We start from the raw sequence: 17,630 nt of genomic DNA on the forward strand, positions 1-17,630 counted from the left end.
TTTGTTTATGTCTGCGTCAGCACCTATTGGAATGTATTATAAACGGATTGACAGAACCTTTTCTTTATCCTGTTTTTATCCTGATTAAAAATGAAAACATCCGAGATAACTTCTATATCAGAATTTGAATAGCAACATAATTTGAACCCAACCCACTGTTGCATTGACGCGGTCGCTCTATACCAACATTAGACGATTTACTGGACTATCTGACACTATTATTTTCCATAAAAATAGTGAAAGCTAATCTCTTGTGGTGTTGGAATATTTTCTCCATCTAATAAATGCAACAATTATCACCTTCTATCTTCGAATGACTATCATGTTCACTGTTTATAGCAACGTCCTTATCACAATCACTTTTAATTTCACTGATATTTGTTCATTTCGTTCAATTTGTGTTTCCAAGGTTTAATCCTTTGTAACTTGTCGATGTACTCAGTAAATCGGAAGCTCATTTGCTGTAGCTTCTCGCCTACCAAAGTATTGAAATCTGGTAATCTCCTTGTATTATTGCTGTATAAACATTTACCTTAGTATCTATACACTGCAATAAGCGCTAACTTAGAGGATGACTTGCAAAGACAACTATACAAGTTCTGTCAAGCAAACAACGCTGTGAATATGGGTATGTCTCTTTAAAAACTAATTGCATTGTGGTTGCACGACGTAAGTTGGTGGTCAACAATATCCCCATCGAACAAGTCTTGGAATTTTCTTACTTGAGTGTGTACATCTCGAACACTCATGATCCTCGCAAAGGGCATAAGAACTCTCACTGCAAAGAGATATCTCGATTTGCCAACTAGTTATGTTGCTACAGCTGGAATACATACTCGCCCTTAATGTTTGAATAGCTAAAGGATATCTGGATGAAATTTTTGAGAATTCGTGAATTGGAATCCGTAATATAATTGACTATAGCATGTTTTAACAAGATATTATTAAAACATTTGAAAGCGAAGATTACAAATGCATGTCAACATCCAAGTTGATGTATAATTTGGTTATGGCTAACATTGTATATCTATCGTTTTTGTTAATATTGTACTTAGTGGTGTAATTGTTACATCTATCAATATATGATATGATGTTATTTTTTAAAACATGTTGGTTCAAAAAATAACAAATTCTAATTCAAACAATAAAGTTAGTACATACAGTAAAATGGTTAGAACGTCCAATTTCAATCACAAATTCGTTTTGACGAAGACTATTAATCGTTTTAGCGTATGGTATAATAACTAAACACAAACAATTCAAAGGTTTGATTTAACCACGGTCACACACGGTCTTTCACATTCTCCGTACTTGGCAGTTCGTTACGCCAGATTGCATTCGAATAGGTATTCTCGAATTCAACGGTTCAGTTCGGTTGTTCGGCGTGTGGTTTATTTAACGTGACTTATGTAGATTACATCCTTTTCGGTCTGTGACGTTAACGAAGTACCAAAAGTAATTTTCCAATTAACTCAAGTGCTGACGACCAGCGGGTAGTTTCGCATTTCCTTTTCAATAACATCGCAAGTCTTATCTTAAGATGTTAAACTGTGTCCTGGATTTGAATACCTGTGAATAATTTTATCAAACGTATGTACTATATATAATGCTACACGTTCCTGTTATGAACTGACTAATTAATAGAAAAAAATTGACGATGCTTTTTATTTTGACCTTTCTGGTACTTTAATTATACAGGTGGTAGCACAACTTTCCTTAGTTTGTATAGTATACTGTGTGTCCCTATAAGGGTACGGAGCGGCTGTATCTCGATAATAGTAAAGCCTTAAAAGAAAAAAATCCTTATAGGCAAAGTGAGCAAGAAAAGTAGCTGGAAATTATTTTGAAGTTCGTTATTAGTTAAGGTTAAACCTTGTCGAGCTAGTTTGTGTAGTAATCTAGCATAAATGAAAGGGTACATATACACCAGAGATGACAAGAAAGATGTGACAAAAGTCTTTGAAAAGTATGACAACTTCAACCAGTTATTCTTCAATTTTTCAGAATTCAATTCTTTACAAAAAATTGGTAGAAAAATCACGGCAAATTCCAAAACGGAAACCTATGTCCAACAGAGATGAAACTTTGCTGTCACATGTATTTGTTGATGATGAAGCTTTCGGGATAATGGCAAATACAACGCGTCCTTAATAAAATATGCCTCTAGCTGCCTTGTCAGCTGTATCAGTTAGGGAAAAGTTTGCTAATTATTTTGTAAATAAGTGGAACTTACAGTGGCATGACATTATGACAAGGGTTAAAATTGAAAAAAAAATGCAAAAGTAAATTATGGGATAATTTATGATTTTTTTACCAACCTCAGTATTCACCAGGAAGACTCATAGTGTAATCATAGTTCACTTAATATACTTTACAGTTTCATCAATTTTACAACATTTTGCAGCTGCTTATAAAATTTGTGTGCTTCCTATGTCTGGTACATATACTGATATTATATGAAGCGTATCCTTCTCCATTTTAATTTTAGTTGAAATTATTTAGTCGCTCCTATAATTATATGTCAGCTACGCTATGTGCGATCTTTGACTGACCAACATGCCCATGTTGTATGATGCTCGTGCATACTTAACCGGAATACAGTCTCAAATAGTTTCCGTAATATTGAGTTGATGCGAATGTTTTATTTACTTTATGTTCTTGAAGTTCTGCGATAATTTTTTGATTCTTTTCGCTAAATAACCTTACAACAAGCTAGTCGTAGCTGTATATTTCTCCTTTTGGTGTTATTTCTTTACTCGTGTCCTATTTCTCGCATATGTATCATCCTGTTCCGAATCAAAACTACGGTTTTCATTTATGTTTTATGCAAATTTGAAAATTTTTGTCTCCACGGTGTTCCTTTTATCGCGAGTTAAGTGATAAAAGTACCCGATATTTTAGGATCTTTGTCTAATTTATTTCAAAAACATTTAGTTTTAAAAATTCAATTTTGAACAGATAGTAGTTTTATGTGTTCTTAATGAGGGACATATTTTACTTTTACAGCATTCCGTAAAGAATCGCTGAAAATTGTGGTTTAGTAGGATGCCATTAGGTCGAAAACGCCTGTGTGGATTTAACGCTGGGTGCTGGTGTTTGTTCTATATAGACTGGATGTCGCGTCTTTATTTTTTTGAGTAGTTAAAGTAATAATATGTAGTCTGCGTCAAAAGTAACCCCATCTTGTCTAATTTGAAAACAGTTCGAGATATCGCCATGACTCTAAACATGTCGATTTACATTTTTTATAAGCCCACATATGTTGGCATACAAATACATATCATGGAAACTTGTAGATTCTTTGACTAATTAAGGCGAGTATGCTTACGGCCGAGGCTCAGTGATTGATGGTTAGGTCTTAATATCTATTGTGGCGTTAAATCTTACTTTTTCATCATAATTAAGCCGAGGTTTTTTGCAGCCAAGGCATTGCTATATGGGTTGCCCATTCCTGTATTCAACGCCATTACTTATTTCGATTATGCTAAATATCTCAATAACCATTTCAATCGAACGTACAGTTCCTCACAATACGCTGATCCTAACGTCATTAAGGTTGCTTGTCAATGACAATGATTATACCCTTTATTGTTAAAATTTTATAATAAGAAATGTTTTATCCTTTGCTTTTTAATACAGCTGAAGCGAATACAGTGCAAGTTTTTTGCACTCTCATAGTCAGTGCTATAAGAGTCGAGTTTGATAATATGTTTTCTTTTAACCTCCTGCTCTATTGTAAGGTTCATATTCAGAGTTGGTATCAGAAACAAGATCATCATCACTCCAGAACCTATCACCATGTATACAATTTACATACTTGGAAGGACCATAAATGTGAAATATATTCATTTCTGAAAAAGCGGAGGTCAAAAACAAATTAAAAACACATTAATATGAAAATAGAACATGTATGCTTGAAATATGTTTTATTTCAAAGCAATGCATGATTTAAAGAATGCATTTTGATTATATTTGAAGTTCTTACTCACCTTCTTATATTTGTTTTTCACTTATAAAAACCAGACAATTTTCGTCCTCAAATACTTTTGACAGATTGCACTTATCATAAACAATAAAAGAGTTCAATTAAACAAAGAAATTCTTTTTAAGATTTGATTTAGTTATTAAGTACCTAATTGATCTTTTAGTAAACAAAAAAAAATACGAAGCTTTAGTAGCTATACAGTGCGTTTGATTTTAGTTGTGTACACGTAACATAAACTTGTTGTTTGAGAAAACCCCACACAAGAAAACTAAAATGGATAAATTTGGCGATCTTCCTGGCCAGTTAATGGGGTCATCCACTTTGCATTAAACTTTTCATTTGAAATGTTGATTAAATTTAATAAATTTTGGATTCTTATTCAGCCAATTAACTATTTCTAAATCAACTAGTGTTTGACGTATTGAATTTCGTGCGTGTGCTCAAAAGTACGGCAATACTAAAATATTTTCATCCTTTCCAGCACCTCCATTTCCAGTTCATATTATGATTATTAAAAGAGCTATTCTTTTGTAAATTACTTTCAAACCTTGTAAAAGTACAAGGATATGGATGTGTCCTTACGGATACGTTGCTTGATTAATAATGTCGTTACATCTGATGCACAGTCTTAGCATATCCACTTTTCATCATTCATTTCGTGTTATTTAATATATGAAAATACGTAGCAAGTTACTCATTGGATACTGTTCAACTGACAAGGAAAGTATCAGAACTGTCCCTCACCGATTTTGTTGGAATTTGGTACAGCGAAAGTATGGCCAAAAATAAGGTTTACGTATTTTTGTATACGTGCTAATAAAGCCCCTGGGGCGAGTTATAAGGGTTGGAAATCGGGGCGAAATATATATATATATTCGCTTATAGGCTGAAAACGAAAATAACTATCGAAATGTGGTAAATGTAAACTGATATTCATTTTCAAAGAGCTTTCCATTGATATATCACACATATATCTGAGGGTGTCAGGGGGTAAACTACCCCTAGTTTTTTGGAATATTTTAAAAACTACCCTGTCGATTTTGGCGATATTATGTATCCTTATAGTACGTTTAAAAATATTAATGACGTGTTTTTTCTCGTTTACCTCTGACCATCCCCTGCAAAGTTACGGGGTATGATAGATAACCCCTTTCCTTAAGAATAATATGATAAACTGTTACACTTTTGAACAATATTTTGAAGAAAACCATTAATTAGATGTAAATTAAGATTTACGCAGTAAAATAAACCCTATACGACATTAAGGGGTGGCTGGGGTTAACTACCCTAACCACCCCAAAAATTATTTTTCTTTGCGAAAATTGTTTGTCGATTTTGGTGCAATTTACCACGATGATTTTTTTATACGTTAGGTTTGTAAGAACTTACAAGGGTTACAAGTTTGGGGTAGAAAATATATTTTCGCTAATAACATTCATCCTCCCACGGAAAAAGCTTTTTAATCCTTATTCTATTTAAATAACACAAAAGTTAGGATAATTATATAAATATTTATTAATAATAGTTAAAAAGCAACTGAAAAAAAAATGGTTAAGTATCACAAATTGTATTCTACATTGTTAGTTTAGTTTTTTTTAAATTTATTTTTATTTAATGTATTGTTGATAATCATTGTTTCTATCAGTTGTGTTAAATCTGAATGTAGTATCTGCAAATGGAAAGCTACTTTCTCCTCTTTTCATTGTTTTAAAAGGATCCTCTGGTACGTTTGGACCGAGGGTAATAAATACAATGTTCAAAGCAGATAACATATTCGTTTTGGCATCAAAGTCTGGTAAACTGACTTCAGCTCATATGAAGAATTGGCTACAAAATGTCTATTTCCTAAACACCGGACCCAAATCATTACTATTACTGTATTCTTGGAGTGGCCACTGCCCTGAAATTATTAGTGAAGTAACTCCATCGGATGTTAAGTTTAAATATATGTTTATACCTGCAGGGACAATAGGTCAAATTCAACCCCTGGATGTATTTGGTTTTAAAATATGGAAAAATTTCATTAGAAGATTTTCTGATCACGTTATTCTCTACCAGTACGATGTCAATTTGTATCAGCGAGATAATATTTTAAAATTGCAATCCTTAACGCATAATCAGTTGTCTTCCCGACGATTTATTAATGTTTTTAAATACGCCAGGTTTGCATCTGGATATATAGAAGAGAGACCAGAACAGTTTGAAAATCCCGTGGAGGTTTGCTTTTCCAATGAAAAACCTACGTGCGATATCTGTGGAGATATAGCTGTTATAACTTGTGCATGGTGTAAACAATCGTTGTGTTTAAAACATTTTTTCCATGATTTTCATTATTGCCAGCAATATATTGAATAAAAAAAGTAAAAATAAAGAAATTAAATTAATAATGTAGAATACAATTTGTGATAATCAACCATTCTTTTATCAGTTACTTTTTAAATCATTATTAATAATTGTGTTATTTAAATGGAATAAGGATAAAAAAGCTTTTTCCGTAGGAGTATGGAAGTTATTAGCGAAAATATATTTTCTACCCCAAACTTCTAACCCTTGTAAGTTCTTACAATAGTACTACCTAACGTATAAACAAATCATCGTGGGAAATTGCACCAAAATCGACAAACAATTTTCGCAAAAACCCAACCCCTTAATGTCGTATAGGGTTTATTTTACTGCGTAAATCTTAATTTACAACTAATTTATGGTTTTCTTCAAAATATTGTTCAAAAGTGTTACAGTTTATCACATTATTTTTAAGGAAAGGGGTTATCTATCATACCCCGTAATTTTGCAAGGGATGGTCAGAGGCAAATAAGAAAAAACACGTCATTAATATTTTTAAACGTACTATAAGGACACATATTATCGCCAAAATCGACAGGGTGGTTTTTAAAATATTCCAAAAAACTAGGGGTAGTTTACCCCCTGAAGCCCTCAGATATATGTGTGATATATCAATGGAAAGCTCTTTGAAAATAAATATCAGTTTACCTTTACCACATTTCGATAGCTATTTTCGTTTTCAGCCTATAAGCGAATATATATATTTCGCCCCGATTTCCAACCCTCATAACTCGCCCCAGGGGCTTTATTAGCACGTATAAAAAAGTACGTAAACCTTATTTTTGGCCATACTATCGCTGTACCAAATTTCAACAAAATTGGTGAGGGACAGTTCTGATACTTCCCTTTTGAGAGCTCACATATAACATCATTTAATAAAGTTCTGATCCATTTAAAATTTTGAACGTATTATCTGTATCTAACACATATGATGATCAATTGTTTTTTTGAATATGACGGATGATAGAATATTAAGTGTGGAGCAACTTTCTTTAAAATTTTGTCGTATCTCCAACAATAATCAAGATATCTCCTGTGATAGCTAAAATCAAACACACTGTATATGATTTCATTTAAAATACTACTTACTAAGTATAAGTAGTATAAGTTCTAATTCTATAAAATACATTTATATTAATTTTGTTGTTATTTTTTGGTAAAATAATTAGTTCTTGTTTATACAACAAACATTGGGCTGCGGCTGGATGAATGAACCAAAAGTTTGGGCAAACAATGGGATTATGCCATTTCCGGCGTACAAATCCTTTATATAGACGAAAGGGGGATCTGAGAACCCCTCAATTTGCGAGGCAAAATAAATTGGTCCGGAGAAAACCCGCGGCACACTCGTGAATATTTAAACACTGTGTTGGACTAACGTTCGCCTCGATAAAGTTTGCAAGGATTTGCAAAGGATTTTCCACCTCTTTTCATCTTGCATTTTTCATCTTCATATCATTTTTTTGTTTCACTTAAATATTTAAAAAGAATACTTTTAAATCAAAAAAACTTACCTTTTAATTCTATATTTTTTATTAAAAGAAGGAAATTCAAAGACTAAAACAATTTGTATTGAAACTGTAATTTTTATTAATGTCCATCATCGACGGTGATTTTATAATATCATAATAACGGGCGTCACACCACTAAATAACAATCTCAGGCCTAACTTACACGATCGCGTTTCGAGGGGGAAAATGGTGAGGGATTTTTTTATTTTTTTTTTTTCGATTACCGCTTAATATTAAGATCTTTTTTTTTTGCATTTTTTCTTCTTCTTCTTCATCATTATTTTTAATTTATATATAACAACGTGAACAGCCTTATCTAACTAGAGGTATTTCATGGCAACTACAACGTGTTTTCATCACTGCACCATGAAAACGTTTTATTTTTTTCCTTTTTTTATGATAATAATAATAATATTAAAATATCAATTCAATCAATATTATGATTATTATTTTTTTAAGTATGTAAATACAAATAATAATATGGCAACTACAGAACTAAAAACTAATTATACTTATGTATATAGTACGGTTTTTTTTGAATCAACAACAATATCTACAATACAATGTACTTTTTTTTTTGGTTTAATTTTCTTTTATTTAGTGTTATTTTTAAACTGCATCAATTACTTTTTTTTCTTCCCGGGTGGTGAAAGCAGTTTATTTATTTAAGATATTTGTTATATCTCGTTTAAGAAGCGGAAGCTTAAAGTAGAGAAAATCGAAATGGAGAAGTTTTTTTTTCGATATTCCCGTGTATTTTTGCTGCAGACTAAATAGATTTTATTTTTTTTTTAATTTTCACATTTTAAATCCTTAAAATTTACTATATGTGTCGTTGTCTCAAGGAATTTTATTTTATTTATATTTTATTCGGCGTAAATGATCTGGTGTTGGGATCAATTTAACGTTTTAGAAAGAAAATTAATTTTTTTTAAATTAAATTAGTTTTCTTTCTAAAATGAAAACTCCACGAAACGATATTTCTTTTTAATTAAAAAGAGAATAACAAACGTAAAACGTAAACGTATATAATAACAATACACGAATATATTTACGAACATTGAATTTGTTTATAATTTTTTTACTTACTACTCGTTATACGTAAATTATTTCTTTTTTCATTTTATATCAATCTCGAAAGAAATTATTTACGTATAACTTTTTTATCACACTCTATGTTTTCTTTAAATGTTTAATAATAGTCTAATACACAGTTGTTTAAGTTTTATTATTGTAAACTCCTACGATTCTTTTTCGATTTAAATAGTGAGAAGGAAACATTGCTTTTTTAACGAGTACAAAGCACAGTACCTTCAAAGAAACTTTCGTTTACTTTTTACCCTACGAGTTACTTTAAGAATTTTACGAGAGAATTGCATTGATTTGCATTATTTTGCGTTTACTTTGTAAGTTTTTTTAGATCGTATAAAGAATCCGAATAAATTCACCCAAATTCCACCAAAAAAATTAATTTAGCGTTTTGCCAAAAATTTTCTGTGAAAATTTACAAAACTGCATTAATTTTGTTAATCATCACAGATTTAAGTAATTAAAGATGGGTTATAATTAAATTGCATGATTTTAAGAACCTTGTAGTTAGTCAAACGATGATAAAATCATGCGATTTAATTGCGCAACCCTATTATAGTATTAATAATAACAGAAAAAAAGATAAAAATACATAGAACACCACATAAACTGCGAATAGATAAGATAGAAATAGAAGTAGAAAGAGTTTTAAATAGAATACATAGAGCAACGACACTTATATGTTTTTTGGTTGTTTTTTTTGCTTTACATACATACCTATTTAGTACAGACTAATACAACCTGCTAAATCCACAGATGCAAACATTAATAGACATAGATAATATTTTTAAGTGAGTGTGTGTGCTTTTTTCTTCTTAATTTTTTATTTAGGATGTATCTATTTAAGCTACAGAGAGAATCGTGATGGTATTGTATTTTTAATAAGTAGTTTAGAAGTTAGATAGGAAATGGGTGCAGAAAAAAAGATTTAAACGAAGCTTCGATTAAAACAAATTAATTTTAATCATTCATTAAAATCGTTTGTATAATCAAGATAAGAAAAGTTTTCTAAAACAATTCCTCATAAGGTTACAACCCCTAAACATTTATTTAGTAAGTTTGAGATGAGTATCTCAAGTGTATGAATGATAAAATTAGGTTATAAACCAAAAAATATGTTAAATCAAGCTAAATCAAAACTAAATTAATGTAGAATCGCCTAAAAGTTTAATAAATTGAGTTAATATTGAGATAAATTAAATAGTAAAACAACAAAAATTAACTTAGAATCAATAATATTGATAAAAGTTAAAAATATCTTTTATTGTTAATTAACATGCTTTATTATTGTTGATAATATACAGTGTGTTAATTAATTATCGTACCCGTCATCATTGCAAGTATGCAACCAATATCACAGTATTGGTATTGTTACACGCAAATTGCAAAGTTAGTTGCATACTTGCAATGATGACGGGTACGATAATTAATTAACACACTGTATATTAGAAATGTTGCTTCAATCTTTTCAAATTTAAGAAGATTCATTTAGTTCATGATAAATTTCAACACCACGATGTTGCCAGATCGTTAGTTTATGAGTAGTGACATCATCAGTTGACATTTTTTCTTCTATCGTATTATACCACTTTCATGTTCAAAATTGATTTACTCGCTCCTCTTGAACTCTGTCTCTCTTTGTTGATATCTCTGTTTCAACTTCTGAAGCACAATCAGAAATTGTTATCAACATTAAACATTTCTTAATCGCATCAGTTATGGTTTCCAACTTAATTTACTAGATTCGGATTGAAGAGCTTTAACCACATCTCATTTTCTTTCTCCACAACAACAATCATTTTTGACAGCAAAATCATCGCCGATGTTGAAATGTTATCAATCAAAACATCTATCGCGAAAAATCTTCCAGGAAAGGAAAATAGTAATTAACATTCAGAACAACCTATCACTGTTTGATACTAGTCAGTCACTGTCTGTTATGTTTCAAATTTGATACTAAAACAAGAAATTCAAAATTTTGTTTGCGAATGGTCATAGTGGTCCTTATTACGTCTTATTATTTTACAGATTTTTTCAGATTTATAACTTTTGTTGATTATATTTCGACTTATAAAAACAATATTGATAGTTCTTATAAAATAGTAAGGCGTAACTAGTACCCTCTATGACCTATCACACCATAAGTATCAAATTACAATTTTTCATAAGAAAAATTAATCAAGAAATGAAACATCCAAAACAGCAATATTGGCATTAGGTATAGATATAGGTATAGATTTTTCATCTTTCTGACTCACCCTGTATATTAAATCCATAATGAATTAAAAATGATGAATTTTGATACCATTTTGTTACAGTAAGAATAAACAATAAAATAGTTTCTGATTTCTTTTGCTATCTTTATATTAACTTCTCATACACTTTTGTTAATGATGAATGATAATGATTAATCTTATTTAGAATCGTTCTTTAAATTCTTCCTTCAATCAGAAGCACAACAACATTTGCCCATTTTGTGGATAAAACTTTTAAACAAGTCAAAAAGACGAAGGAAGAATGCTAAAATAGTAAACAGAAGAAAGATAAGAGTATGCCAAATGAAGTTTGAGTTATAAAAAGATCAAGAAGAGTATAAGAGTAGAAGTATAAAACAGTTAATTCATTTTGTGATCTTCGCCTAAGATTTTGTAACGCGATAAAACCAGTTTCAAAAAATCGACAACAATGTTAGGCATGCAGAAGAGAAGTTAGGATGAAGTCAATTAAATAAGCAGTAAAAGTCAGATTGGAGAATGAACTTATGCAATAAAGTAGAAATAATTCTGGCCTTTTTATAGCACACATATTTTAAGTAATTAAGTAACTAAAACAGATTTACAAAGAAGCCAAGGCGAAAACACAAAATTTCGAATACATTTTTGCAAAATTTTTTGGCTTTTTTATCAACTCTTACTGAGCTAACAATTAATAAAATAAGATAAACAATTTTTAGCGTCATTTTTGGATTAATATTTTAAAGAAAGCAGAAAGAAGGCAAAACCATTCCTAAATGAAGCCAATAGGATGACAGAAAAAGTCAGAATGAAGTTGATATATTGTATTATTTCAGGCATCCTTTTGGCATAAATATTTTAATCAATAAACAACAAACCCAAAGCGAAAATACAAAGAATCCAAGAAGATAGTATAAAACTTTGAATTCATTTTCCCTTTTTTGTCTGAGTTTTTTGAATATTTATTGTTCATTTGAATATTTTTTACCTTTCTATCTGAATTCAAATTCTTAAAAGAATATCAATAAAATAAAATAAGTCAAAGAAAATTGATAACGATGTTTAATATTCCAGAAAAAAACAAGAGGAAGCAATTTTTTGAATAATGTATTGCATTATTTGTAGCTTCTTTTTAGCATAAATATTTGATGTGACCAAAGTGAAAATCACATTGAAATAAGAAGCACGTACATAACTTCAAATTCATTGTTGCCTCACTTATGTACGTTTTTTTTGTAAATTTGTTGTTTGTCAGAAAGATCTCTTTCTTAGTTTAATTTTTTAAGAAGGTGGCACAATTATATCGACAAAAATATCGTTGGCGTCCTTAAAAAGAAGCTTATAGGAAGTCAATGAGATAGCAGAAAGAGTCAGAGCTTAGGTTAATGCATTATATCGGGCTTCTTTCTGGAATAAACAGATTATATAATCAACCAAAAACCAAAGGAATGGAATTCATTTTGTTGTCTTTTTTTGTCTAAATTTGTTGCTCAATCCTTATTCCTATTTGAATTCAAACTCTTAAAGCATATTAACAAGAAGATAAATAAGCCACAGAAAATTGGCAACAATGTTTGGCATACCAAAGAGGGAGCCAGAAGGATGTCAATGAAGTGGCAGAAACAGCCGGATTGAAGTAGAACAAGAAACCCAAGCGAAATTGCAAAAAAGCCAATAAGGTAGCATAAAACTCCGACTCCACTTTGTTTCCTTTGGGGTTACGTTCTTGATGCCACAAAAAAGGAAAAAGATACCAAAGAGGTTTCAAAAAGACACTTGTCAATTTGGTTTCATTCTGGCTTCGTTCTTTCTTCTTTTTGATATAAACCAAAACGTTTCTATTTGGTTTAAAACACGACAAAGATACCAAGGAGAAGCTAAATGAAATGGCAGAAACAGCCACACTGGAATGTGATTGGCTTATATAATATAAGTGGCCTTTCATAACAATTCTGACTTCTTTATGGTATAGATACTTTAAGTAATAACAAGAAACCAAAGTTAAATAATAAAGTAGCCAAGGAGATAGCACAAAACGACGAAGCTACTTTGATTTCTTTGTATATTTGTTATTCATCCAAAAGCACATTACCTCTCCATCTGAGAAACAAATTCTGCCAAATAAAGTTGACAATAATGAGTGGCATGTCAAAAAGAAGTCAGAAGGAAGTAAAGCATGGCTTATTCCTTTATTTCTGACAAATATTTTTATAACTAAATAACCAAGAAGTCAATAAGATAGCACAAAATTTGGAATTTATTTTGCCTTCTTTAGCGTTCTTTTACATTCTTTATAGCATTACATTTTAAAGATGCTGAAAGTCAAGATCTTATTAATTTGGCTTCTTTTTGGCTTTCTTCCGACTTCTTTACACTTTCTTTTTGGTACAAATAACTTCAGAAAATAAAAAGATACTTAATGAAGCCAAAGAGAAATGTGAGAAAGAATTGATATTTAATATCATTTTTAATTTTTAGTTATTTCGTGTATTACAGTTGAATAATTGCTTGATAATGGCTTAGTTAGAGGGGTTGTAACTTTCATTATAGATCACCTTTTCTTATCATTCTTTATGTAAAATAATTACTAGTTATTGATGTTAATTATTGATTAAAACGATTTTAAAGATTAAATATGTGATAATTCACAAAAATCCCACCTAATCACCTAATAACATTTTTACGCAACATTGTATTTATAATCTTGGTTACATTATGTTGCTTTTTTAATAATCATTAAAGTGAATTCTCGTGAAAATTTTAAGATAAAATAATATTAAAAAAAAAAAAAATTGGTGCAATTAAATTAATAATAAATGCGGTGCATAGATAAAGCTTTTTTTTAAGAAAAACCAATTAAAAATTGGTTTAATTTTTTTTAGATAAGTGTGTGAAATAGAAAATTTAAAAGACATGCGTGTATTATTAATTTTTTTTTTAATATTTTGTCGTTTAAATTTGAATTTGTTGTTGTAGTCGATTATGTCATCTAAATACAATTACATGACACAGTTAAATAGACAATAAGAGACAGAGAGATAACAACTATTACGTTTTTTAAGAATAACAAGAATATACATGTGACATGCAACACCGAAAAACAAAAGCGAATTTTTTAAGTTTGTTTTTTTGATTTTAAGATGGGTGGATTAAGTTTTTTAAAATTTTCGTTCAAAAAGAAAAACGAAAATTTTAAAATTTATGCTATGTTATACTAGATCCATAAAAATTTCTTTTAGTTTTATTTAGAGTATTATAAATTTGTTGTTTTCGTTTATTTTTAGCACATCAACAAAGCTGTTGATTCTAATATTTCGTTAATTTTTTCTTAAATTGTTTTTATTAAAGCCTTAAATTAAAAGAAAATTAAAACCAAAATAAACGTTTATTAAATATTACGTTTTTGTTTCGATGATCACTTTTGTATCTTTTTAGCGTTTAAACTATAAAAGGCTCATTAAGGCACGTTTTAAAAAATTTTTGAAGAATTTTAAACTGATTTCTTTTTTTTTAAAGAAACATTTAATTTGGATTATTTAAAATATTAGAATCAACACAACTTTTTGCACATAACCAATAATTTAATGTTTTTAACATTAAATGTTGGCCCAACACAGAAACACAAAAATAAAAATTAAAGACGTTTAACACTATTTATGTTATTTACGGGAATTTGGATGAAAAACCGAACACAAACTTCCCTATTTTTAAAACAAAACGGGCAATTAGTGTTTGATTTTCATTTAAAAAGGACAACAAAAATTCTAAATAATTCAAAATAAATAAATTAATAAGAAATTAATCGTTTTAATTAATTTTTTTTTCGTTTTAAAACTACTCTACACACTTTTTGTTTTAAATCTATCTAAGTACACAAATTTTCGTCGTTTTTGTATTTTATTTATTCTAAGATTTTTTTTTCATTTCGAAAATTGCTATTTCTCTCTCAAAATTATTATGATAACGGTGAGACATGTCATCATAATATTTTTTTTTATTAATTTTTTTTAATGGTTGTTTCATCGCAGTCTCTTTTGTAAAATGTACAATTATTTTTAATTTTAATTCTTTTCTTTCCGGAGGTTGAAAATCCTTTTATTTCATTAAACGTTAACCATTTCTTTAATTTGGCAGTTTTCTCTGCACCACGACTAAATTCACAATTTAACCATAATAACGAACAAATAACTTATTTTTATTACAGACATTTGGATCTTTTTGGATGGGGATGAGGGTTGATTATGATAAAAGGGTTTTTACTTAATACGAAAACACACATACGTACAGCTAAGTCCGATCACAGGTTTTAATCGCTAACAAACACATTTTTCGCTATTTAGTATTTTTAATTATTTTATTATTTTCGTTTTTTTTACGAAGCGATTTTTTATTAATTAATTATTTCCCTATAATTCTTTTTTTTGTTCTCTCTGAGCGATATATAATTTTTATTATTTTTTTTTTCGCGTGTGTTTATTATGAGTTATTTTTTCTTAAAGGGTTGGTATTTTTTTTGTGTTTAAATTAAGGTGGTGGTGTTGGCGTGTCTTGGTGTGTCTTTAAATCCGCGGTTTTTTCGTTCATTGCATCACACATTTACTTTCTATTTGCGTCTTCAGTTCGTTTACTTGTGTCTCTATCGTGTTCTTCAATTCTGAAAAGCGAAATACACAAGAAAAAAATTTCTTATACAGGGTGATTACAGTCTGGTGATTCTATTTTTTAGGGGTGCTTAACGTGAAAACGTTCTCTATTTTTTTAATGGAATTCACTTTACACTAATTGTTGAAAATTATCATCGTGTTGTTGAACGCAAAAAAAGTTACTACTAAATTACTTTTTGTAAAAAAAAAAGATAAAACCAATACCATCCAGTGTCCATGTTAATCTAACGAAAGCAAAAGCATATGTCTCACCAGGTAGGTCATCACATTGCTTTTCACTGCACTATTGGTTTGACATAAATTTCTGTAATAAATCCTTATAAGTAAAAGTAAGGTAAGTATAAGTTATCAATGAAGCAGAGCTATTCAGTGTCATAAGAATTCAGAGGCTGCAATGGGCTGGGCATGTTGCCAAAATGGGAAAGAAAGCTACCTATAACACAGAACAATGCCATTATCAAAGATAATAGTTATTCTCTGTCTAAATGTTAATAGATAAGAAAATGCAAGGAGTAAGACCGAAGGGAATACCATGGAGAAGATGGGATAAGACAGTCGATGTGGACGTACGAGAAGTGCTGAGTTGCAGAAATAGGAAGAGAGAGGCGAGAGATAAGGAGATATGGAGGCTGAAGATGAAGGAGGGTTCGACAGCAGATTGCAACGCCATAGGAGGAAGAAGGTAAGGAAAAATAATTCATCGCCCCCAACAATTTATGGAGAAGCTAGAGTACTTCCCCATATAGCTGCTTCAACTCGATTGAACGCTGAGCCGTTTCCTAACACGCCAACAACTATTCCACAAAATTGAAAAAAACTGGTGTACTGCAAACACTTCAAGATCAGTATGGCGGACCTGCCAGACACCAACGAATTTTGAATGCAGAAGAAGAAATCTTAATTTTTGCCAAACAAGATTTTTCTAGTGTTTTCAATGACGCCAACCTAATGTACAGCCTTCCAAACCTTGTAATCTCCCTTCTCACCCTCCCTAACACATCCACGGCATAATTTACTACCCCCTTTTCCCTTCTGCCAGTCTTGAATAATATTTTGACTTACTTTCTGAGGTTATCCCAACCCTTTGCTCCATGTATTTACCCCACAACTGTTGTAAAATCACCCCCTCTCATCTCCCTTCTCAGCCCCCTGAAAAGATTTTTCTAGTAGTACTTGACAAATATCTCACCAAGTAGATGTCTAAAATCGAATTGTTTGGCACAAAAGTACAGGCTTTACAAAAATCATCTCTTTCGTTTACAATTATGACAATACTTCCAACAAAAACTGAAATTTCAAACTTTTCTTTCATTGTATTGGCGAGTGATGAATCATTGTATTGATGGCTTTAATTAAAGCGGGAAATGTATGATTTTATCCGATTAAGACGAGATCGCTTGAGGCCGAGGCTCTACAGTTAACAAAGTATCAATCAGAAACTGATCAACACATTGCTGCGCCTCGGCCGCAATTGACCTCGACTTTAATTACAATAGGAAATATGTGATTTTGTCCGAGGTCACTTGCAATCGAGGTTCTAACTTAATAAAATATCAACCCGAAACTGACCATTGAATAATGGTGACCATTTGAATGTCACATTGCTGCGCCTTGGCTTTAATCAAATTGGGGAATGCATGATTTCATCCAATTAAGAATTTGTATGCTCTACAGTTAATATCATATCAACCCGAAAATGATCATCATATTGCTATGATAGTCTGGCCTTGGGTTTAATCAAACTGGGATAGATGTATAATTATAGATTTTAATTTATATTTAAATTTATACATATATTTAATTT

General features: G+C 30.4%; 1 protein-coding gene across 8 annotated transcripts in view; it reads right to left on the bottom strand.

The window, feature by feature from the left end:
• Positions 1–15,662: 15,662 nt before the first annotated feature.
• Positions 15,663–17,630, bottom strand: part of LOC111415183 (synaptic transmission protein complexin) — a 308,454-nt gene continuing 306,486 nt past the window's right edge. For all 8 annotated transcript variants that reach the window (XM_071194454.1, XM_071194450.1, XM_071194451.1 and 5 more), the window contains one exon: positions 15,663–15,816. In XM_071194454.1, coding sequence (XP_071050555.1) covers positions 15,743–15,816 — 74 coding nt within the window. In that variant the 3' untranslated portion in view covers positions 15,663–15,742. The remainder of the gene's footprint in view (positions 15,817–17,630) is intronic.

This window comes from Onthophagus taurus, chromosome 2 (assembly GCF_036711975.1).
Source record: "Onthophagus taurus isolate NC chromosome 2, IU_Otau_3.0, whole genome shotgun sequence".
NCBI lineage: Eukaryota > Metazoa > Arthropoda > Insecta > Coleoptera > Scarabaeidae > Onthophagus > Onthophagus taurus.